Raw genomic sequence first — 18506 nt, forward strand, 5'->3', positions numbered from 1 at the left:
TGAGTAGAAAAATAAGTTGAATGCGTTTTTTTTATATTGAAGCATTTTATTTATTTTTAAATACACTTTTGTACAAATTAGAAAAAAAAATGTGCTCCAAATGTTTGCAGGGGGCAAAAATAAGGAAATTGTCTTTTTTTTTTATGTTCACAGCGAGGCAGAGTTCACTTTTGAGCTTTTTTGGCCCCCCCTTTAGCCCCTCCTTTGCCACCTTTTTCTCCTTTCTCCCCTTTGTCTCCCTTCTCTGCAGGTTTCTTCCCTTTTCCCTCCGTGTCTTTTTTGGACGCTCCCTTTTCACCTTTCTCCCCCTTTTCCCCCTTCTCCCCCTTCTTCTTTGTTGGTTCATCCTTTTCATCTCCTTTCCCTTCTTTGGCACTCTTGCCCTCTTTCTTGCCCTCCTTGGGCTTCTTCTCTCCTTTCTCGCCGTCCACTTTGCCGGAGACTGTGGTTACCTCCTCCTTTTCCTCTGCTTTCGCAGCTGCGGGAAAAACATGAGGAGAGGAGAAGAAGAAAAAAAGGGTTAAAGCTGCACCAGGTGTCGTCAGGGGTCTGCTTCTAATGGTAATTTGAAGGGAAAAATGAATCCAACAGATAGTCAGACTTAGTAGGTTTCCAGTAATGAGGGCACATCTGTTTCTATCAGTTCGAATAACCATGGTCTAGTTATTCTTTTAATGGATTAGTTTAAAGTTGAAAATGAAAAACAAAGTTTACAGACACTGCTTTCATGTGGACAGAGACGATGTGTTTCTCATTATTATTCAGAAGGTGAATAATATGAATATTTGATAAGGTACTAGTTGGAGGCTGGGGAGTGACACATGTAAGTAGCAGCTATTCTCATTTGCTTTTTTGCCTAAAGTTATTACTGAACAATACCCCTCTGATATGTACAGGTAGTCAGGTAGTTAAATCAAAGAGTGGTATAAATCTCCTCATCTAACTGCTGGAAAGACGCATACGTACGTACAACAACCTCAGCAGAGAGTTAACATTGTTGATGACATATGACCCACAAGACTTGTTCTTCAGCAGCTACTGGTTGAAAGCTGTGTTGCTCTAGTTTGGGGCCAAATTTAGGTTGTTTTCTTTCCCAGTTTTATGTCTATCTATAGTAACAAACACAAAAAGCAAAAAATGTTTTCCCACTGCTCCAAAAAAAAAAAAAGAGTCCCAGAGACGCAGGGCACATAAACAAAGTGACATCCACGCACCAAATGCCAAACATAACCAGAGGGAGTCAACTTGTGTAAACTTGAAATGATTCCAGTATCGTGTTTCGCTGCAGTGGGTGAATCAAGCTGACTTAAAACAATCAAGCTGTCATCAGGATGTTTGTGAAGAGATTCCCTTCATTTGGATTGAGTTCTGCTCTTATCCTTGTGCATCTATAAAGCTTTAATGTACTGACAAACCAGACTGATGTTGAAGAACTACTGGCAATCAAGGCCAACAGTGACATTACCTCACATAGACTGGTATCTAGACCATATAAAGACTGATGGAGGAAAACCTCCTCTAAAGTGACACCAAACCAAGAAGAGCTCCCCCTGGTGTCTGGCCACAGTATAGGTCATAAGCTCCACCCCCTCCATGTCAGTGGATGGCACTCGGGCCAAATGAAAACACTAAAAGTCACGTCAAATATTACTCTGAGAGCTTTACTGAGAAGTCACGGTAGCCATACAATACTGTAGCGTCCAACTGGACAGATGAGGAGGACTGATCACAAATATTCCGTTTATTGTTTTATTGTTATTTCTTGTTGGAACTGAAATAGTTAGTGTCAGCCATAACTATGCCAAAGCATCGACAAACTTAATCTGACAGCCCTCCCGAAAGTAACTTAAGGTATCTCTCCATCCACAAATAAAACTTAAATGTCATGGTTCTGGCTTTTATTTAATGAGCATGATTTTGAGTTTCCTTTTTTATTTTGTTTAGTTTCATAACTTCCGGTCTGTCGTGCCTCGTGTTTCTGTCTTGATGTCTGGTTTTATTTTGCTAGGTAGTTGATTTCCAGTCTGTTGTGTTTCCTCGTGAGTGATTGCTTATTGGTCTCACCTATGTTGATTATCCTGCGTCTCACCTGTCTCGTCAGCCCTGAGCCCTCTTGTCTATATATAGCCCTGCCTTTCCATTTGTTCTCTGTTGCGTTGTTAATGTTACTCATGTTGTCTCCTCACCTTGGCCCTTGTCTCTGTGATTTTTCTCCGTGCCATGCTCATCATTCTTTTGATTTTTATATTTTGGATTTCATGCTTCAACGCAGTGCTTTTTGTTCATTTTCATAAAAACCCTCCTTTTTCTGGATTCCTTGCCTGCCCCTCCGTTTGTCCTGCACTTGGGTCCTCACCTCAACACTCACCTACACTAACATTAAATTAATATTACCTGACACAAAATGTAAAACACCAGGTTTTGGTGCCTGGATTCCAGCTGTTTCTTAGTGATGCAGCGATCCATTTACTTTTCTTTTCTTTGGCTGATATCTGTACAAACATCTCTGACTCAAATCTGTTGAAAATCGAAGCCTATGATTCAAACTAATGCTGCTAATCTCCATGCTCATCTGTCGCTTTTTGCCACTCAGTGGCCGTAACCACGGAGACGTAGCTTGCGGTGACGTCGCCTTGCATACCCTCTATTAGTTGGAGGTTAGGAAGCTAGGAGAAGCTACGAACTTTTATACAAAGCTGGCCTCTCCTGGCTCATGCTGTTTAGTTGGTGTACAGTTTATTCTTGGTAGATCAGGGATGCCTAGTACGTTCATCATGATCGACCTCTAGATCGTAAAAACCATCTGTCCTATATGGCATTTAACACCTGGTAGACATACAGTACAATGACAGACTAACGGTTGGCCAGTGTAGGCAACCTCGTTCTGATCATGTTCTTATGAAAATATTTCTGTGTTGACATCAAGCTGAACAGTGAATTGGATCTTCCTTATTCCACTAACATGAAGGCCGACTGTGGACGCAAGCAAGAACTAGAAGAACTAGAGGGGCATAAACACTCCAGCACTGGTGACCCCGCGGCCAGTCGGCTTGGTGTGTCACGGCTTTTAAAGGTTAAGAAAAGGGCTTGACCCTCACACCATCCAGCTGGTACAATTTTAGAGAGAACTTGAGGGCAGAGTAGTGACATGTGAAAAGAAGTCCCTGTTTTATCTGACTCAGGTGGTACGAAACCGCCTCATTGATAGTGCAAACAATTTAAACAGTTTTCTTCCATTCCTTTGCTTTTTGCTCTTGGAACACAGCTTTGCTTTTCCACCACTCATTGCCCCACCACTGTGCTGTTGTTGACCTCAAACTACCTCTTGCTTTTTCAGAGCTGCAGGGGAAGGATGTGTGAGAAATCTATTTGACTTGTTATGTGGATGGTGGTGACACAGGCGCTTGAATACCTGCCCTCTGTATTCTAGGAGCAGCGTGTGCATGGATTCAGCAGGTGGGAGAGGGGCAAATTGGAGGAACACTTTCACAACTCTGCCTTTTCAGTTGCTTTTATTCCTTTCGGCGAGTGAGTGCTTTTGATGGAGATGGAGGGGAAGGAATAGTAGAGACTAAACCTTTGTACCTTTTTGACTGTAACAGGTATTGGCAGTAAAAGTAAGAAAACCAACTGTTTTCTTTTCTCAATTTTTTCACCCCCAGATTCTTTCAATAGCTTAATGAGTACAAATAAATTAAATCCTGGAACTAGATTGCCATGTTCATATCTTACTGGTCCAATCATTTCTTGACTTCGGGGTCAGTTTACAATATTCATTCCACGGTCACTACATGTCTTGCCGTCTTTTACAGAATGTGTGTATTCGTATGTGCAAACCCATCCGATGAGCGTGTGTTTATGTTGAGAACACATTCACGCACACATTCACAAGATAAGACGGGGCCCTTCTCGATCCTCGTTTGTCGCATTTAATTAACTGCTACTTGATATTCCGCAGGGTTTTTCTGCTGATTTCTTCAGGAAGCACATCCCCTAAGAGCGATGTTCACACTCTCATAAAAAAAAACTTAGAAAACTTTTTGGTTGGGAATTTCCATTTAAACCAAGGTATTTTCCACTTTGCATTCTGCGACACTGCGTTTCGCTCTATATTCTCTGCACGTGGACATTTGGTTTGTCAGATGTTATTAGCTATTTAATCTCCGTGTGCCCTCAGCCGGACATAATCGCTGAAAAAATGTAGCCAAATGTTTTCAAATTTGCTTGTATATTCATGCTGCCTTTCTCTTTAGCAAATCCGGGAGCAAACAGCACAGCGCGGTTTGCTCCGAGTTCATGGTTGAGTGCAACAAATAAATAAGTGGTTGTCGTCACTCTTTAACAATGGCTACAGTCAGTTTACCACCCTCCTCCAGGCCACGCGGTGAAATAGTCATATAGTCTAAAGAAGATTTACTCATAACGCATATCATCACGTTATGATGGCATTAGACAGGCTCTTGCCCCACTAGATTTGTCACGTGATTCTTTTTTCCCCCCTGAGTGCAGATCTTATTTGACTCGTTTATCACGCAAGAAAAAATTCATTGGTAGCCCAGTGCTTAGTCTCCCGTAATTAATTTCACAATAACCATGAATATATTTGTGCACATGAGCGTTTGTCATCGACAATACAGATGGTATTCTGTGTTTGTCACCATTTTCAATATTAGAAAGCCTCAGGTACGAGGCCCCAGATACACCACATAAGGAACATTACACGAGACATAAGAACAAGATCATTTAAAGCGATGAGACCCGTGCCGACAGCAATGATCATTCAGAAAGTGTGAATGATTAGCTTTATTCAAAGCTGATAGCAAACACACGAACACAGTGCACAAACATCTGACAGGAGGCGTGCAGCATGCATTACAAACTGTATTTTTGTTTTTGTTTTTGTTTTTTGAATTTCTGATCAAAAGAATTCGCTCCTACTATTTTCACGGAAATAACACAAATACAATTATGTAAATTTGCAACATGTATTTTGCAGCCCCAGTAAAAAGTTTAATTTTCTGTTGTGCGTAGTTACTGTTGCGACACCACTCCGCTACCAGGAAAACTGGAATTGTGCTTTATTTTCTGGCTACACATTTCAAAGGTGGCACTGTACGTAGCAGAAAAAGAAATGCATTTGCAAATTCCATTTGCACCTGATGCATGTGCGAGAAACGCGCAAGGGGAACTTTTAGACCGTGCACCCGTGTGAACACTTTGATTTTCTGAAGCGGTTAAGCCAAGAGGAGTGGCCGAAAGAAGATAAGAGCAGTGGGAAAGGAGCAGGAATCATCCGGTCTCTGGTAAAGTCTGGGAACTGGGGCTCTCCTCGTTGACCCTAGCAACTGAGAGATGGCTGCTGTTAGCGCTTTGAGTTTGGACCTGCTCAGAGACCGTCTGCACTGCAGAAGCATCAGGAGTAGCTAGGAGAAAAGAAAGGAAACAGAAGAGAAGAGAGGACAGGAGAAGATTTAGCAAGCGTTAAACACGGCAGAAGTGCAGCACGTTTCATGAGGCGAAAAGAAGAGTGAGTGAAAAATTAAATAAATAAAGTTGCCCGGCCTAGAAAATATGTTACGTAAACAGACAACTGTCCTCTAAGCTTCGGGATCACAACAGTGAAGAGTTTTGCGAGAGCTCAACGCACCTCTAGTCACATCTCTGTGGGGTGACTTTATGCAGAGCGATTGCTGATGCGGGGAAACCGTTTCAAAACATTTGTCTGCAATTTTCTCACTTGCGGCTTGTGAAGGTGGAATCATTTACAGAAACAGCGAAACCAGCCGATCAATATGAGAAAGATTCAACAGTTGACATTAGACCAGGAGACACAGACTGTCTGTCAAGACATCGGAGGGAGCTACTTACATCCGGGGATCTCGGTCAGCTCGTTCAGCGGTGGCACTGTCTCTAAAGTGTTGGCGTATTTCTTGGCAGCCTGTCTTTGTGCGTGTCGTGCCTCTATTTCCTTTTTGGTTCTCGGGATTCGGCATTTGAATATACAACACAGAGTGATAACTGGAGGAGACAGGGACAAGACAGAGACATGGTGAAGGTTTGGAATAGGACAATCCTGGACTTCAAGATTCTCTCCATTATATTTCACTGTGGGTTTCATATGTAGCCATATCGTTCTCTTTCCTCGCCTTACATACACCCTCCTTTAACTGCCACTTCTAATAACGCTTTTCTTTCCCGTGGTAATGCCAGTATGTCTCAGCCCAGCCTCGGCGTTCAGCCGCATTTCTCTTCCTTCCTGAGGAGCGGTTTATAGATGCTAGCCGTCCTCCGAGAAACACGCTCTACACAGCTCCCCTTTGGCAGGACTTTGGCTTATCATAGTCTCATGTTGTTTATACAGCAAATCCTGTATCTGTCTCTGAGTGAACGCCAATTCTGCCAGCGTGCTTCACCTTTGGTCTGCCTCATTGTGGTTTTGATACAGCTGATCCAATACCAACAAAGTATTTCTGTTTCCCATGCACTTCCCCTTTAGAAACCTGCAGTTTAATCGTGCCAAGTCATCCCCACCAACATAGCACTGCGTTCAGACAATACTGTCTTATATTTTTATATACCAACCAGGCATAACATTATAACTACCTTCACAATATTGTGTAGGTCTGAGTGCCTCCGAAATAGTTCTGATACATCAGAGAATGGACACGGGCCTGTTGTTAGATGTTGTTAGTGTTGTTAGTGGGGTGGCTTTGGGTCCTATGGGTCCTCTGTGGATCAGGCTTGTTCCAGTGCATCGCACAGATGCTTGATGAGTTTGGGATCTAGTTAATCTGGAGGCCAGATCAACGCCCTGTGCTGTTTTTCATGTTTATTTTGAGTTGTTCCTTAAGCGTTTGTGTGTGTCTGTGTCAGGCTGCATCCTGCTGGGGATGGCTGCTGCTGCCATCAAGGAGTGTCATTGCTATGGGGTGGGGGTGTCTGGTCTCGTCTAGGTGGGTGGTACACGTCTAAGTAACATCCACATGAACACCACATTTCCCAACAGAACATATTTATCACATAACAGTTATTTACTGTCAGTGGTTTTAATGTTATGGTTGATTGGTGTATATTATACAGCCTTACATTTTCTCATACTACTTCAAATATTCTAAGATTGCCTTATATATTTTATCTTTTAACAAGGAAAAAAAGCATTTCACTACATATTATATATTATATTATGTTTTAATTGATACTTAGAAAGCCCCTCTGGCTCAGGATAATAGTTTCACTTTCACTACCACAATGTTCTATTGGACAGCCATATATTGTGTGTAGCACATAAACACTGGCGGGGAAATAAAATTCAAGTAAATCTGACCTTTTGGACAAAGGGGGTAACCTAGATTTGACTGCAGATGCAAGAAATTGTGCAGCGCCTTCAAATAGTTCTTCCACTCACATGCCAGTCCTCACGCTGTCTCATTAGTTCCAGGTGTGCAGGAAACTGTGACATATTTTGAATGTGCTCTTTTCACACTGCTCTGGATAATCTGCAGACATCACGCTGCACAGTATTTGTAGGGAGAAGTTTCTTACAAAGAAATCATCCCACCGAAAAAAAAACCTGTCATCTTATCCAGGGTAAAGGAAACTGTGTATGTGGAGGAGCTGCTGCTGCTGCTGTTGAACCTTGTTTTCTTTCTAATGCAACTGTGCTCTAATATGATACATGATACTGGTTCACATTACACCTCATCCTTTGGGTCAGTTCAAGTTTAAGAGGACTGGGAGGTGACACATGCTTAGCGTTGTCAATGTGGGTATAATGTGTTAGCATAGCTTCATGGGTGTTTCCTGCGCAGTTAAGATCTAGACACATTAGCTTAATTTTTAACTAACACTGTCAATCCTCTCTAAAATATTAAAGCTACAGGAACAAAGGAAAAGTCTCTCTACAAAAGTAGTCCCCATCTTCTCCGGCATAACATCAGTATCATCCATCACGCTGTGCTTAGTAATCACATTGCGGACACACAGTTGCAGACATGTTTAGCCTGCGGTTATTTCCCCCAGACTACTATCTATTTCAAGAAGTGTTTGCGAAGGTGTCAGCAAAAAAAAAGAGGTTCTGTACTAACCAACCGCCAAAACAAACACTGAAAAGATGCCGATGACCTGCCATAGCCGCAGCCCCCAGAAAACAACGGTCTCTGAAGTGACGGGGTCTGGCTTCTTCGGGGGTTCTGTGGGTAAGAGCTGTGGGAGAAGAGAAAACAGAAAACATCTTCTTTTAGATGCCGTTGCAAAAGCAGCAAAAACCTCAAGGTGAGAATAAGATCTTAGAGGAGCTCAGGCTTCACGTCGCTTAGGAGCTATTATTATCAACCCGGCTTCGTTTTTTGGTGTGGTATTGTCAGTAATTGTCACTTTCAGGTGTGAAAGTTTTCCGTCACTTCTGACTTCAACAGAGAATGAATTAAAGATAATGCAATTATTGCTGATGTTAAAAAAGGAGCTTCTGAAGATCCTCGGAAGGGAAGGAACTCCTTAATCGACTGTGGTGTCTGGCAACAGGATGTTGTTCGTACGGTGCCTCCGTCCAGTACGTCTTACAGCTGCTTGGACAGTTTGGGATCTAGGGAATTTGGAGGCCAGGTTCCTAAACTAGTTTTGTGTGTGTGTCTGTGTCAGGCTGCATCCTGTTGGTGATGACTGCTGCCATCAAGGAGTGTCTGATTGGTTCTGATTGGGGGTGTCTGGTCGACGGACTAGATGGGTGGTATATGTGTAGGTAACTCCATATGAACACCAGGTCCAAATGTTTTCAGCAGAGCATAGAATTTTCTTAAAGATGGTCAAAGTGATTTACTTCTCCTGTCAGTGGTCGTAATATTTACAGTCCACAACATTTAGAAGTACAAGTCAAAACCACGGCTGACTTAAAGAAAATTGTCCGGAGATTGGCTGAATCGACAAAAGATGAAACCCAGAGGTGGCCGTCAATAAATCAAACACTGGCAGCTCTTGGTTTTTGTGCCTGAGTCTACACCAGCTGGCCAATTTACAGACTTTTCCTGCATTTTCTGTAAACACTGGTCTTAAATGTCTTAGTTCTATGCAGTACAAAGTTCAGTTACTAGCACTAGAAACAAACACTTACGCAAACCGGGGACTGGAGGAACAATATGTAGGAATACGTAGGTATGTGTGTGAGCGCCTGTATGTTAGACCAAGGGGCTTTGGATTTGTACTACAGAACACGGCAGACCATGACTCCTCTGATAGAATCACAGAGAGGATTTTATCCCTGCCTACCTCGTATCGATCACTTGATTTGATGATACAAGGTTGTTGAAACTCTACACTTCAATCCATAAACTTACAAGCAATGGATCAGGAATATTACATTTGCTGCCTTTACTGAAAACACCATTACGTGGCGAAAAACATATAACAATTTGAAGAGATACTGATACCTAGTGTAAGATGAGACTTATTTGTTTTTTGTAAAAATGGTAAAAAATCAGTTGAATAGCGTTGAATACGTTGAATATTATTCTGTAGGATTCCTGTGACGGGAACCAGATGAATAAATCATAACATTCACACCTAAGAGCTCTTCCTTTACCCAGAATGTGCATGTTATATGCCCTTCCTCCTTCTTTGCCGACGCAAGGGCAAAATAAGTAGTTGTTTTTTGCTGTTTGTCGGACCAGATAGACGTCAACGGGCCAAACCGCCAAATGTGACATGTTTTAAGCTGCTTCAGGGCCTCTGCACTATTTGTGCTCTGAGGAGGACACAAGAAGGGCTGTAAACTTGAACAAAGAAACTGCGCAAAAGCCAAAAAAACAAACAAACCAAAAACAAACACTGTGTGCAACTCCCACAGGAGGATTATCTTAAATGAGGATATTTAGCAAGAGTGATTATGTAATGCTAAGACCTTTCCTCTGGAGGGGCATTTCATGTGGCAGGATTAGCGGCTGTAAGCCCCAGGTTTTCCTTCAGAGACCATACGAAACAAACTCAGAAGACCTCAGGCAACCTCATGTTGATGATCACATGCCAACATTTAGAAGATATTTTTGTTTAGCTGGATGTACATGAAACTTTGTTGCTTTATTCGCGTAAAGGAGATTAGTGTAACTTAATGGAAGATTAGTAGATTAGATAGATAGATAGATAGATAGATAGATAGATAGATAGATAGATAGATAGATAGATAGATAGATAGATAGAAAGGAATGACCCATATGAACCGATTTGTGCAAATGCCAGCCATGCCCACTGAATTTAGAATCGCCCAAGTTTTCAAATTTGCATTTGTTTGTGTTACTAATTAACCACCTGAGACTGCATCATGGATTCCGCCTTTTAAATGGCACTATACATGTGTGGTGGGCTTCACCTTTTCGCATTTCAAAAGCATCACAGGAGCAGCCAGTGGGAGGCTGCTTCTGGAAGTTTCTACAAAAAAAAAGATCAAAGTTCGCTAGATAAGGAGGTCTCATGGTAAAACACTGCAAGTTTTTTGTAAAAAAAAAAAAATAAAAATGAAGAAGAAGAAGAAAATATTTCAATCTATGATATATTGTCTCCTCAAAGCTGTACAGCTGTACAGGGACATAATATATGGCATTAAAATAAAATGATACATCACTCATAACCTCAGTTTTTTGTTTGCCTCTAATATGTCTGAATGAATTACAATTACAGATCGATTTTAATACTCATATAAATCTGGTTTATAACTGTGTTATTATGTTGTCCTCTGAAAAATATGACAGATTCCAGGATAAATACTCTCAACCCTACAGTCCAAAAGCACAACAAACAGTCAGTCATTAGACAGTTAGATATTCATCCTCCCACTAGCCTGCACTCAAACATGTGTAGCACATGTAACCCCTCATCCGGTTTCAACATGTTCCCTCGCTCCTCTCGTCAACTGAGGCAAAGCAACATCTACGGCGCCCAGACAAAGAACATTAATTCACACTAGGTTACGTTTTGAAAGGCGAAAAACACCTGCGCCCATCACAGACAGCCCCCTCTCAGGACATTCCTGAGAGGAACCTGTGGAGGACGCGGTGATGTATCCGTCTCTTACCTCAGGATCCGGGACCTGGGAGGACACGGAGGACCAGCACTGAGACAGCAGCACTGTCCCCCAGCCCCGCAGCAGGAGCTGGGGTGGGCATACAGGCTGCTCCCCAACCATTCTCTTCCCCTCTTTCCGCCTGCAGCCACCCTGCCCCCTCTCTCCCTCCTCCTCTCGCTCTCCTCTTCTTTTTCTTGTCTGCCCGCCCGCACTGGCGCCGTTTACAGGACAGGACCACAATGGCCCTGAGTGATTAACAGTGTCTGTGTTGCTGAAGGCTTCTTCCCATCGACAGGGGTTTGCTTCTCTGCTCTTCTATTGTTTTTTTTGTTTGTTTTGTTTGTTTTAACCACAACACTGCAGGAACCTAAAGACACCGCCTGCAGCCAGCTGAGAACAGCTCCACTACAATGGAAGGAGCCAAGGAGCCCTGCAGTTAGGGTACATTAATTAATTAAGAGAACTGGTGTGGTTTACAGTCGGCTCATCCTACGGGGACAGGTCATTAGGCTGCACATGGGGGATGGGCAGAGGAGTTGACGGCGAGGAGGTTGGCCTGCGCAGGACAGTGAAGTCATAATCTTTATTGCCTCAGAAGGATGAAGTGTGAAAAATCCCCCACAGCCTCATTCAGTGCATGGAGAGTCAAGCTGCTGCTGCTGCTGCTGCTGCTGCTGAAGCCCAGGAAAAGAAGAAGAAGAAAAAAAAGAGGCTTTGGCGCCAATCATTTCTGTTATTTCACATTTGTTTTTTCTTTGTGTCGATTGGTTCTTTTTTAATAGGATACTTTTTCTTTTTCTTATTTATTTATTTTTTTTAATGGTTAGAAAATTCCTTAAGGGAAAGAAGCAATCCTGCCAGTGAAAATAACCAAATTGAAGTGACAGGTTTGCAATGATAATTCATATGTAAAAATAAGGAAGCACTACTGCTGAAATACAATTAAATGCAAATAAATAAATCTCGGGCTGATTCATTTATAGGTTATTGCACAAGATGCAGCGCGGTGGAGCCGGTCGTTAACTCGCTGCACTGATGGGCAGTTTGAACTATAGTGATGCATCAGATTCTTATATTAATATGAAAAGTATTGCAGCTATCATGAAAAGAATGTATCTCTAAAATCTGTAAAAACTTAAAAAAATATATATCAATTATAATTTTTAACTTTTATAATCATTAAATTATGCTTTGGTCCAATGAGGATGACTGTTAAGAACAATCTTTTAAGTTCTCCCTCATTATTCTCCATCAGATTCTGAGTGAATCACCCTTTACTATTCAGTTTTTATTTGTTGTTGTTGTCATGCTGCGGCTGTTCCCCTCTTATAAGAGTAAGAAGAATGTCTTTCTGATAATGAAAACACTATAGGAGCAGTTGAGACCTGCATATATTGACTTTTTAGTCAATTAAAGTTGCACATTTGTAAAGTTTTTCTTTTCCCATTTTCTCCATCCTTTTAACCGCGCTTTGTCGCGTATAGAGCTGAATAGTGGGGGCTTATTCTCTGCACGTTACACTTCTCCAGTTACGCACACGCAACTGATCAATTGTTAATATAAAATATGGATTAGTCCCACTTTAGTAACACATTTTGTACTTGAGCAAACATACTTTCAAACCGATGGATGGATGGAGTTTTAATAGTTTTGTTGTGAGCCGTCACCGTTTTCTTTGTCAGGAGAAAGTACAGATGAGCTGTCATTTGTCCAAGTTCGTATTCTCTTATTCTCTGCTGCCATTATTACTGTAATTTCCACACCCACAGCTGTATCTGAGCGGTCACATCCATGTCAAGGTTTCACTGAGATGACTGAAAAGACATTCCTGGTGTCTTTTAATGGGGGGTTTCACATGAAATGACACTCAAAGTAAGACTTTAATCAACAGACAAAAAAAGACATTTTATCTTTTTTTGTCTTGCTAAAAATGCTTCCTATTGTTCAGCAATCACCATAGAAACTGGGCTCCTGTGCATCATTTGCATTGGTGGATGATCATACACTTTGCACCCTTGAATCTGTAGCCCCCTTGAATCCCTGATTACGATCAGTGAGACGTATATATTACTGTATCGGCCCTACGCCGCATCCCGAGGGTTTCTGGTGATAATGTCCTTATTATCAGGACATTATCACCGTTATCGCTAAGAAAATAGCTCCGGGTGATTGGCTTTTGTTCAAGGTGTTGAATACAATCACAGTACCACCGCTCTGTCAGCTAGACCGCATCCAACCGGTGGCGTATGAAGGAGCCTGCTGCCCTGTTTATTCTGCTCGGGCAAAGCTTTGTGTTTTCGTCTTCGTTAAATTGTTCTGCGTCAAAGCAAATTTGAGCAAAGTTTGTGAAAATATTCTTCCTGTGTTCAGCCTGGCGAACAATTTATGCTTGAAAGAGGCAAAACGTCAAAACGTCACTTTTACCAGATGTTGTCAGAGAACAACATCTGGTAAAAGTGACGTTTTGTTTCATTTGACATGTCATTTGCAAGACACTAAGCAGCGGATTCACCGCCCTCTCCTCTTACACTTCTTTGATTTCACAAAGGTCAACTTATCCCAGAACGTGCCATATATGTGAAGTGCCTCACGAACCCGGTGAGTGCACCTCCTGACATTTCAGCCCACCCAGAAGAAGTTTCAATACTGTATTGTTTATTGTAGCAGCATTAGCATGATAATGTCGCGCTGGATTCCAGATGAGGTGAAAGTAAACAGCATCATTTGATATGACAGATTCAGTCCGTTGCATAGTAATGTATGAATGGGAAATATCAGTTCTTCAGAAGTAATCTCCAGTGATACACAGGTGTGAGATTTTGGCAAATGCAGTTTCTTTTTTGTGGATATAGGGATCTGTATGTAAATGTCAGGGGACAGAGCGAGATGCAATGTACATGATATTAGCACGTTATTTCTGAGGGTATTTAAGAAATAAATTAAATGCACGACAGGCATTGGGGACGTAATGAAGCAACATACATTTCATTTATGCTGGACAGATGCATTAAATGTAAACAGAGTTTTTATTCCATATGATTATTACTGCATAGAGTTGTATTTAATTTTGGTCAAAAAGACCCCAGCAGGTCAAATGACTTCTCTGATACATTGTGTTAAAAGGTCTCATACAGTGGCTATGAGTATTTTCATGCTGGAGGAAACACTCTTGGAGTCATTAACAACCAGTATCAGGAGTAATGAGGGCCAAAAATTAAACAAATAAATAAATAAAAATACAGAAATACAGTAAAACAAAGCATATGCACACTTTTAAAACTGACATTGTCTTTTACAAACTCTTTACAGGTTGCATCTTATTATTTGACGATATCTGCCCGTATTTTATCTCCAGCTCCTTGCATCCAGAGCGTATGAACTAGCACAGAACCAACGAGGACCCTTTAAGTGTTAATCAGTGGATGTGACTGCTTCAAAGCAAACATTCATACATTTATATTCATACGGCGTCCGCAGACTGTATTTCTCTGAGCAATGAGCAGCATCCTGGGGCGTTGGGGTGGCTCAGCTGGTGTGTCATCCTCCTCCTTTGTCTCTTGCAATTATTTCTGTCTCTCACTCTACCGGAAACTCGGATCAGATTAAGAAAACCACAAAAAAAAAGAAAAAAAAAGATCCTTTTATCAGTGGAGCTCATGTGCACATTTCAACAGGAGACTGATCCCACTGTCCACCGTGCAAATGTGAATGCTGTGCTGAAAAGCTCAGCTTGCTCCCCTGACTTCTATGTGTCTTTATGTCTCCACTGGCTGGAACATTAAGGATGTGTGCACCAGTGATGATGGATACACATGACACAACCAATGACTCAAACTTCCATCTCTGCAACATTAAAATTGTGTTGTAGATGACTAATAAATATACGTTATATACCGCAGACGCCATGCGTCTTTCTTCTGAGACAGTTGCAGTCTTTCTGTTTTGTCATTAGATGTGAGGCGGGATTGTTTCCTGACGAAATTGATCGCTTCCTAGTTTGACTGAACATGGCAAGCCATTCAATTTAGAGTGAGAAAATTGCTGGGAGGATGAGATGGCCACGAGTCAAGAGTGACAGCTTGGTTACTACAGTGATGTGTCGGGGGTGGGGGTGTGGGGATATGGGGGGTGCAGCCTTCAGTAGTGCAGCATGAGGAACTGCAGCTTGTCAAAAGTTAGCAGTTTTCTAAGCAGTGATGTCTACATTGCAGAGTCAGTTTGTTCTAGTGTCAGTTTGATTAACTTTGTAGCTTTTGAACAAGAATGTAGCAAAAAAAAAACAAAACAAGAAATGTAGCTGCTATTACTCTTATATTTATTCAGACCAAAAGCAAGAAAGTTAACAATTTACTATAAACATTGAATATGTTGCTCATATGGATAATGCACAGAAATGTTGTTTGCAGGGCATAGGGCTTCAACAGGGGTTCTGCGACCCCTAGAGGCTCAGCAGTGGTACTGCAGGGGGTCGTAAAATCTTTGGTTGATTAGACATTTTATATATATATAATTTTTCCCCCACAAATTCAGATTTCTTTAAATACCCATTAACATGAATCCAACATGTTCCAGTAAACCACTTGTTTCATTTAGTGATACAGGAGCTGTCTCAACAGCGCCCACAATAGCCAACACCTGTCAATCTAAGCCTCCTGTACACGGTAGGCCCCGCCCCATATCACGGCTGAGCCAATCACAGGGCCCCATAGGCTGCATATATTAGCAGAAGAGAAGCTAAAAGTGCATGATATATATATAGGTATATTTACAGCAGTTGCACGGCCACCGTACTGTTGCACATGTTTGAAATAAAAAAACATATTGGAACCTGTGTATTGTTTGAATAGCTTAATATTGAATGCAGAATGATAATAATGCGTATTTATAAATAGCACTAGGCCAAATTTAATACAGGGTCCCTACTTCATCTCTCCATCAGTTTGGGGGTGCCAGAGACCCCTGTTGTAGGGCGTTAAGCATAAAGTTTCCTGATATTTTTTTATTTAAACCACACAATTGTCAGATGTCACATTAAAAGTGCTACTGACTAACCATACTGCCATCTAGTGATGCTTCTTGTATTTAAACTTGTTGAAATATACAAACCTTCCGAACAAAGAGCATACAGTACTGACTCATATAACTGTGAGCAAAAACGTTTGAAGAAGAGCGTAACAGGTTTGACCTAAGAGGGCAAGTTCAGATCCCGGTAGCTGTGTTGACAGTATGATTTAAGAATAAATGTAGTAAACACCTCCACACTTGATCTGGGATATCAATGACAGTTTAACTCCTGACCTTTGATCAGGATAAAAAAAAAAAACAAAGCTGATCATCTTTGTTTCACCACTGTCTCAGTAAAGATAACAACTCATTACTTTATTTCTACTTACTGTAAATGAGCACATTAGGACACCGCTGTTTATTTTCTTTCCATTACATGTAAATGAGAGGCACCGGGAGATGAATGGACTCATAGAGGCACAAACCGTTTTCTGGCCCGAGTAAAGTTCACAGATCCCTCATATACTGATGGCTAACTTTAACCTCTGCGTTCACAGCTCCTCTATTTACTTTAGTTTCTGGATGCAGTCAATGGTCTGCAGGAAGCATTGGTCCAGAACGAGGGAATACCTCTGAGGAGAAGGATGGAGAAAGGAGTCATTCAAACTTGGAATGACAAATAGGTGAGGCTGTTTATGTATGCTGTGTTTACATAAGTTTGTGTTTGGTTTGGTGGGTTATTGGGCATTTTGGAATAAATCTACACCTTTCTGCGTAATACGGCTCCATAAAACAATAATAAAACTGTATGGTGAAGTGTAATTTATTTGAAAGTGATGACACTCTCAAATAACTTAAGTCAACAGTAGTAGCCATATTAATCTGTCACGTTTGTTTAACTGAAATTACACGGCATTATGAGCACTGAAAGAAAATAAGTTTAATTAAAAAACTTAATTGAAAACTTTGTTATGCGGACCCTTTTTTTTTTTTTTCTGAGCCACATTTAAGATTTAGGAAAGAGCCAAATAAAAACATATAAAGTTACACATTTTCCCAGGATGTGGATCCAGTTAGGGTCCGCGATCATGACGTGCATTTTGTCTGGCAGCCCTGCAAGGTGTTCAGTCATAAAGCCTCCGGTATCTCATCTTCTCCTCCGCGATGACACATCTCACCTCTGTTACATTAAAGGGTGCCTCGCCTTCCATCCAGGAGGTATTCAGCACAAGCTGTTTTTTGTTACTCTGAGCATAAAGGCTTTCTTCATCATGTCCAAACTCTGATATTTTTGTCTTGTGGCACTTTCTCGCTCAGTCCAATGGGGACCTGCCAATCTCCCACAGGGTCCTGGAAGAAATATTGCGGTATTTGAAGCCGCACACTAACTCAGCCATGGTTTTAAATTAAGCGTGATGTGGAGAGGGAGGTAAAGGAGGGGTTCTCGGCTCGATCCCTTTTGGCTACGTCGGAAGAAAATAACTCGGATGTTAGTATGAATGCAGGGGCCACTCGCACCGGGCTTCAAGTACCCAGACGGTTTTTGGATTAAGGATGTAAGATTATACACTGTACATGCGCGACATGCTCTGGGGAACATATGGGTGACTACAGTGGGAGTCTGTGCGGCTCGAGTCCGCATCCATTTACAACCACTATTCCCATGTAGCTGGTTTCAAGTCAAAAATGATTTATATTTAATCAGAACATTGAAAGCGACCCTAACTGGGGTGATCGCTACCACTTATGTTCCAATTTTTGGGGACAAAGAAAATTAAAGAAACCTGGTCATAGCCACGAAGCAAACAATCAATTAAAAAACATTTGGTGAAGGTTTCTACGGATTAATTTGGTGTAACCTGCAATGCACTTGAGCTTAACTGCAGAGAAAAGGACAAACAAAATGTGACTGCGACATTCACAAAGCAAGAGGAAAAGATATGAAGGATTAACGAGACATCCTATCAGCCTCAAAAAAAAAAAAAAGAAGTCTGCAATCAGTGGGAACACTCTTCCGATGCCATCAGGACTGAAAGCTACTTAAGTCGTCGAACCCTTGAGGAACCATCATGAACCGACTTCGAGGATTCATATTGCGAGGAAGCCATGGATCCATATGTTTGACAGAGGAGTGGCGCTCATTTCCTGCAGGCTGGCGTTTGCCACATGTGACAGGAGAAGGTAGGGCTCAGCTGGAAGTGAGGTTGAGCGGGAACCAGCCACTTCCCCTGGTTAGTGTCTTGTCCGTGCTGTCACAAGGCCTGCAGGAAAACATGCTTGGCTTGTCTCATCATGTCACCGTGAAGCTGGACGTCATGGTGGAGAGTGCTCTTTAGGGAAGCCCTCAGCGCCTCCGCTTCCTACAGGCCGAGACAACATGCAAGAGCGGCGTGAACATCTCAGCGGCACAAACGCGACGGGTAAAAAAAGAGAACTCTCCACGGACACTACA

At 41.8% G+C, this 18506-nt stretch overlaps 1 protein-coding gene across 1 annotated transcript; it reads right to left on the bottom strand.

Moving 5' to 3' along the window:
* Positions 1-66: 66 nt before the first annotated feature.
* Positions 67-11445, bottom strand: tmie (transmembrane inner ear). Its single transcript, XM_047589630.1, has 4 exons — positions 11060-11445; positions 8085-8202; positions 5869-6018; positions 67-478 (listed from the first exon to the last, which is right to left on the bottom strand). Exons 1-4 carry the CDS (start codon positions 11168-11170, stop codon positions 165-167), a joined length of 693 nt encoding a protein of 230 aa, XP_047445586.1. The 5' UTR covers positions 11171-11445; the 3' UTR covers positions 67-164.
* Between the last annotated feature and the right edge of the window lie 7061 nt (positions 11446-18506).

Source organism: Mugil cephalus, chromosome 7 (assembly GCF_022458985.1).
Source record: "Mugil cephalus isolate CIBA_MC_2020 chromosome 7, CIBA_Mcephalus_1.1, whole genome shotgun sequence".
Lineage (NCBI taxonomy): Eukaryota > Metazoa > Chordata > Actinopteri > Mugiliformes > Mugilidae > Mugil > Mugil cephalus.

Coding starts and splice junctions, on each gene's coding strand:
- tmie (XM_047589630.1), bottom strand. CDS start 11,170: ATGGTTGGGGAGCAGCCTGTATGCCCACCCCAGCTCCTGCTGCGGGGC. Junction 6,019..8,084: donor AGTGTTTGTTTTGGCGGTTG/GTTAGTACAGAA, acceptor TGTCTCCTCCAG/TTATCACTCTGTGTTGTATA. Junction 479..5,868: donor GCTGACCGAGATCCCCGGAT/GTAAGTAGCTCC, acceptor TTTTTCCCGCAG/CTGCGAAAGCAGAGGAAAAG.